A 7,286-nucleotide genomic window follows, 5' to 3' on the forward strand; every position below is an offset into this window, starting at 1 on the left:
CAGAAACACTAAAAAGTCTGAAATATTATTTTAAACCCAGAGTTTACAACCACAGAGAAAATAATTGTGTCCGAAATTTAGCTACACTTTTAATCACAAAGATAATAGATTTTTTTCCCCCAAAATTTGTATTGTGATTTTCCATGTAAACATCTAACCACAGAATAGTAATGCAATGCAACATTTTGTTCTCAGTGGTTTTTATTGCGTGTAAATATATTAAATGAAATCACTTATGCTTCTGAGAGAACATTTCATAAACCTAAGTAGTTTGTTTTAGTAAACCATTATCCTTGAACACTGTTTCATTTTGATAACATCTGTGTTTCAGACCTACGTATGTTCATAGATTTTTAGTAAAGAACACAATAGAACAGAAGATGCACACTCTCCTGCAGTCGATCAACGTCTCGCCTAACGTCACAAAGGGGGCGGATGAGTATTCACTGACAATTGGCGACATTTCTGCTCTTTTCTCGCAGCAGATGGAAACGGTCGACAGAGAAGGTGCGCACACGCCTGAAGTAGTAGAATCGAATGACTCTGATCGGACTGGAGTTAACGTGCTTGACAGCCATGTAATGGCGGGTTCTAGTGGCATAGGTTATGAACATTTAGAACGTGATGATGTGGATTATAACGTTAACCAAGATGAAAACAGCGGTCTGGGAGGAGAAAGTGTCGTTCATGGTGCAAGAGAGTCCCCTGGTAGCAGTCAAGGTGTTAGCGGCCTTGGTCAGTGTGTAAGAAACAACGGTCAGGGTGTTGGAGACAATGGTCAGGATGTTGGAGACAATGGTCAGGATGTTGGAAATAATGGTACTTGCAGTAAGAATGTAAGCAATGTTAAAAGTTGTTCAGGTAATCATAACAACGATGTAAATGATCTCAATCCAGTTACAGACATTATTAGAGAGCATGATGAAAACACCAATCAAAGTGAAGATATACCAATCGATCAACGTTAAGAAAAACCATATTTTCACTTTCAAAGAATGGAAACACCATTGTCTTATAATGATTAGAATATTGAGGCTTTTGGAGACTTAACTTTGAATGAGTTGTAGTACTAAGTGATCAGCAAGTAGATGCTGTTGAGCACATAATTCAGGATACGGTAATATAAAAGAGCCTAATCATCTAGAAGGCTGGCAGAGATAAGACTACCTGTGGTTATATTGTGAACTGCTTGCAAGAAAGACATGCTGACACTGTTTTCAGTGTGAAGGTCGAGAGGTTCTCTGTGATAATGAATATATAATTGTTTTAAGGTACATAACGGGTCTTTAGTTTTCTTACTTATTTTGTATGCATTGTTTTTACATATATCTCTTTCATTTTATTTTTGTAACTGTTACCAAGGAGGTTGGCTGTTGTATGGTACCACTTTTTGAATTTTGGTATTAGAAAAGGAATAATTAAAATGCCTAGTTATATATTCTTGAGCCAATAAGTAATCTTTATAGTGGTACAAATACTTATTACAATATGTACTTATGCATTTTTGAAAACATGCAAATGTAAGTTTAATGATATCTTGTTACTTATTTAAATCATTGTTTTCAGAAAGTATATTTTAATTATTTTAATAATTTAAACTTATCAGTAAACATATCTGCATAAGCATCTTGTACCTGTATTTTTGCTATTCTTTAGTAAAATTTTGGCTGTATATATGTATATTTTTACATTTGAGAACAACTATTTTTGGGTTAGTTTCGTTTAACAATAATGTAGTGAAAATTTATTGTTTCTCTTTTAAACAATTTAAAAGAATGTATTTTACATAGAAACATGTAGAAAACCATTACACTTGTAAATGTTGTCTAATGTGCCACAGCCTAAATATTAAGATTCCACTGAGCTCAGACAAATTGACACTTACTGACTTTATGGCATATTATCCTTTTTATTGACGATGCTGGAACAGCGTCGTCTAAGGTTTGATAACCAGTAAAAAAAATCTTCACAATGGGAACCTATGTAAAAGACCGAGCCAGTCCGATTGAGATAACTCGTTTTTTCAGTTACTTCCCTTGGCATTCGCCACTGCGTAGGAGATTGCTCGTTGATTTTCATTGATAACATTCTCCTAGCAGAGTTGTCGTTCGTGTTGATAAAGGTAAATATTAATAGAACAGCATATCCTGGGGAAACAGATTCAATAAGTGTATCAGAACGTTAATTTAAAATTAGTAATTTTACATCCATTTTATTTTTATGGACCAATGAAACAACTATATTTTTTCTCTATTTTGTTTGATATTTGTTCTCGATTTAGTAAATAAATTGCGAATAAAACATGTAATATTAACTTTTTACGTGATCACAAAACTAAAGAATGCGAACAATGTCGAACCTGCAAATTGTAAACGCTGCACTGCTATGATATATATAGATATAACAACATTGTTGTGCGTAATTTCCGTCCCGCTAGCGCAGTGGTAAGTACGTTTGCTTTTTCACCTTTACGACACCGGTTCGATTCCCGCTCCCGGCGCAATGTTATATTTTGCCTGTTTTGTGGTCACCATTCCGGACAGGTGTTTTTTTCCGGATAATCTCATCCCCCTCGCAGCATTTGACCATATAAAAAAATAAAAAGTATTCAGTACAAAACAAATAGCTGGAAATTGCAGCTATCATTCAAAATTCGTCCCAACTGTCGTCAATCTAATCTTATAAGGTAGGAGTGCTGGACACACTCCGGGTCCCAACATTATGCAGCCTCAGCGCGGAGGTAACTCATAACCTTGGAAAAACACAAATACACAGACTGGGTGCATCCTAGGCGCGTATAGACTCAAACAAGGCAACAAACTCAAGTGCGGACACAATCATTTAAAATTTACATATTGAATACGATATTCTAACAAAAATTACACAACCACCTAAGTGTACATACCACGTTTGATATTTCGTTCGATTGTTAGATTTCAGCATATACATGTATAAGGTCATTTCGCTATTAGTTAACATATCCATACTTAATGAACAAGAATGTGACCCGCCTCCCAGTTTCGCTCAATGGGTCAAGTTACCCACGGGTACTACTTCCCCGTACCCCTAAACTTTTTTTCGTTCCAAAAATGTTTCGTACGCAAATTTTTTTCGTACCAAATTTTTTTTCGTACCCAAAATTTTCGTACCCAAATTTTTTATCGTACCCAAATGTTCGTATCAACATACACAATTGTGGTGATATAAATAGACTCAAATTGATGTTTTATATCCATCCTCTTCAAAAGCATCGTCACACCAGTACTGTCAGTACTTTGATTATGCCCCAAGATGGAATGATCGGGGGTATATTGTTTTTGGCCTTTATTTCTGTCCTTCTGTAACTCTGTTATTCTGTCTCAAAACTTTAACCTTGTTCATAACTTCTGCAATATTGAAGATAGCAACTTGACATTTGGCATGCATGTGTATATCATGGAGCTGCACATTTTGAGTGGTGAAAGGTCAAGGTCATATTTCAAGTTCAAGGTAAAAAAAATCAAAGCGGCGCAGTAGGGGGCATTGTGTTTCTCTTGTTAATGCATGTGTAATTTGCGATATAAACATCAAACAAGTCTTGACACCTCAAATCGCTTACCACTCACTTGCTCTTATTGTCCTTTATTGGAACATCCAGATTAATGCAATGTTTTTCAACCGCATAATGCCAGATTTTTATGTCCCCCACCACTATAGGGGGTGACATCTTGTTTTTGCCCTGTCTGTTGGTTTGTTTGTTCCTGCACATTTTGAGTTGTGAAAGGTCAAGGTCATCCTTCAAGGTCAAAGATGTTAGGATGACATAGTGTTCCACAAACACATCTTGTTTTAAGTATATCATCAACTTTAGGTTTTCAAAGCTGGCCAACTAGTACTATGGCAAAACTGCACATCTAAAATGCAAAAGCAATTTGAAATCAAAAGTGAAAACTGCTTTGAAACAAAACAGTCACCAGAAAGAAAATTAACTCACAAAACAAAATTGCCACAAGTCAAATGGGTTAAGTCGAAAGGCTCTCAAATCCAAACGTTTACAAATTGAAATGGTTTGAAGTTTATACTGTCTCAACTCAAAATGGCCCAAAACAAGATAGTCTCAAGACACTACAGTCATTAGTCAAAATGATTAAACTCACAACGGTCGGTCAATCTCAAATAAAAACACAAGTTAGAATGGTTTTTAGTCGATATGGCTTTAAAACCAGACAGTCAGATGTCAAAATTGTTTCACATCTAAACATAAGTCAGTACGATTACAAGTTAAAAAGTTAAACGTGCTAGAGTCTTATAAACCCAGTCACATTTCAATAAAGTCTCAAAACAAAACGGTGTAAAGTCTTAACAGCTTCTAATAATAACGGTCACGTGTCACAATGTTCATGTAACTTAACAGTCTCTTGTCATTAAGTTTAATTGTCAAAGCAAGTTTCTCAACCAGTCACAAATCACTACGGTCTCAAAAAACGGCCTAAATTCATAAAAGACACAACTCAAAACGGTCTTAAGTCATTATGATCAGTCTCAATACTAAAACGGTCTCAAAGCATAACGGTCTCAAATCACAACGGTCACAAGTCACAAAATTGCTTCATATCAAAGTTGTAAAACGTCGGAAGGTATCAAAGTAAAATTGTCACGAATGAATACTGTCACCAGTAAAGACGGCCTCAAATCTGTATGGCCACAAGTCACTACAGTCACAAATGAAACAAAACTAAACGGTCTCAAATCATTAAGATATACAAACAAACAGTTTCAACTCATTACGGTTACAAGTAAAAAAGGTTTAAATAAATCGGTAACAAGTCAAACTGTTGAAGAACTATGGTAAGATTTCAAAACGCCTTCAAAGCAAAATGGTCTATTACGGAAACAAGTCAAAGTGGCCTCGTATGAAAACGGTCAAAAGTCGAAAGGGATCGCAACAAAACGGTCTCAATCCTTAACGTTCACAGCTATAAACGGTGCTTAATTAAAACCGTGATAAGTCAGACAGGTCGCATGGCAGAATGGGCACATGTTTATTCATTCACACATCAAAACGGCTCCTATTGAAAACAGTCGCAAATCACAATGGGCACAAGACAGTACGGTTATAATTTAAATTTATATGAACGATAAGGTGGCAGGGGATATATCAGTGAAGGGGGGGGGGCATGAAAATTACATATCTTTAGGGTAGGTGTTACCTATGGTCTTTAAAAATCAATAAGGTATTTATAAGATGTATTTCTTGTGTTAGGTTGTAGAAAGAATGTCTCAAAATTTTGGAAAAAAACCATTAAAACTAGCCACAGCTCCCTAGCAAGGAAATTTTTTATCTTCAAAAAGGAGGTTTTCACTTTTGTCGGAAGTCAATATTTCACGCTGCAGAAACAGAACAAAACTTTGAAGGTAAATTGTGAAAAATTTAAACGTATGGGAGACACTTTTCTAGGTAAATAAACAAAGCAAAGGGATGAAATTAATGAGTAATGTAGCCAAAAGTAGGATTGCATTCTGTTTGAATGTTCTGTGCATGCCATGAAACGGGTCAAATTTCTCAATTTTTCATTAAAAATGAGGTGGGTGGGGGGAAAGATCAGGGGCCATAGTTTCACAAGTGAAGAAGCCAGCCTTGTCTTTGGTTGTATTTTCAATGTATATTGCCTATGTTATGACACTGACACAAAAAGGCTTTCTCGTGTCACTTTCTGTTATGATGCAATGGATTTGACTGTTTGCCGCCTTTCGGAACTCGAAATTTGGTCAAAAATATATCCCCTGCCCCCTAACACGTCGCTACGATCTCAAAACAAAAACAAGAGCACCACATAACCGGTGCCACGCTCGGCTGCGAAAGCTTGTCAGATTTTTTTTCTTTAGAGGTCACAGTGACCTTGACCTTTGACCTAGTGACCCAAAAATGGGTGTGGCGTGTAGAACTCATCAAGGTTCATCTACATGTAAGAGTTTTATATAAGAGGTCACAGTGACCTTGACCTTTGATCTAGTGACCCAAAAATGGGTGTGGCGTGAAGAACTCATCAAGGTGCATCTACATATGAAGTTTCAAAGTTTTAGGTGGAAGCACTTTGACTTTAGAGCCTATGTTAAAGTTTTATATTAGAGGTCACAGTGACCTTGACCTTTGGCCTAGTGACCCAAAGATGGGCGTGGCGTGTAGAACTCATAAAGGTGCATCTACATATGAAGCTTCAAAGTTGTAGGTGGAAGCACTTTGATTTTAGAGCCAATGTTAAGGTTTTAGCACGACGGCGGACGACGAGCTGGCTATAACAATACCTCGGGTTTTCTCCGAAAACAGCCGAGCTAATGATCCCAAATTTAAACTGTTACATGTTACAATGGGTTGTTTATAAAACGGTTTGAGTGAAAAGTCTTAAGTAAAAAATAAAAACACATCAATAGGTCGCATACACAAACTAAAACGACATCAAGGCTGAATTGTCACAATTCAAAACGGTCTTAAATCAAAACGACCACAATTCACAAATATCGGAAGTAAAATTGGCTAAAATCAAAACGTCTTAGTCTTCACAGTCTCAAATGAAAATTGTCAAACGTGTATTAAGGTTTAAATTATAATGATTACAAATCTAAAAGTTCTCATATAAAAACGGTTGAGGTATAAATGGTAAAAAGTAAAATTTGCTGCAATAAAAACGCCCCTAGTAAAATGGTCTCAAATCAAAATGGTCACATATAAAGAGGGAATAAGTAAAAACGGTCTCGTATAAAACAATTTGATTTTTATGCAAGATTTAAATGTGTTGAATTGTAATAAATTGATAAAAAATATGTTACAATAACACAAAATAGGCAAGAAAAAGTTATACATTGAAGACGAATTTAATAAAATCAGCAAATATAAATTAGCGCACCAAGCCGATTTTGACGAAGATATTTGTACATGATTTCCTACAATAACCGAAGCATTCGTCTTTTAATTAGGGTCGGTGTTAGTGTTCGTGTGTCGAATGAATAGATATCGTTGCAGGATCATGATATAATTGTGAAATGAAATAAAATGTAAGAAAATAACAGTAACGAGCAAGTCAATTTCGTGCAATGGCTTTGTAATTGTGAATTTATTGCTATTTATACGTTCATTTTTACCTAATAAACAGTTGTATGGAATCTAATGGTTACTTAAATATTTATTGTTTGTACTTAACTTTGAAGAATGTCTAGACATTCCGTACACATGTCGCAAACGTTTGATTATTCTGCAGGGGATTAACTGCACATGCTATAAGGTGTATAAATAATCGTCAGTCTGGTCC

At 35.7% G+C, this 7,286-nt stretch overlaps 1 protein-coding gene across 1 annotated transcript in view; it reads left to right on the forward strand.

Moving 5' to 3' along the window:
* The window catches only part of LOC127849707 (E3 ubiquitin-protein ligase SHPRH-like), a 65,207-nt gene extending 62,893 nt beyond the window's left edge, over positions 1–2,314 (forward strand). The window contains exon 31 of the mRNA XM_052382453.1: positions 332–2,314. Coding sequence (XP_052238413.1) covers positions 332–968 — 637 coding nt within the window. The 3' untranslated portion in view covers positions 969–2,314. The remainder of the gene's footprint in view (positions 1–331) is intronic.
* The last annotated feature ends 4,972 nt before the right edge of the window (positions 2,315–7,286 follow it).

This window comes from Dreissena polymorpha, chromosome 11 (genome assembly GCF_020536995.1).
Source record: "Dreissena polymorpha isolate Duluth1 chromosome 11, UMN_Dpol_1.0, whole genome shotgun sequence".
NCBI classification, from domain to species: domain Eukaryota; kingdom Metazoa; phylum Mollusca; class Bivalvia; order Myida; family Dreissenidae; genus Dreissena; species Dreissena polymorpha.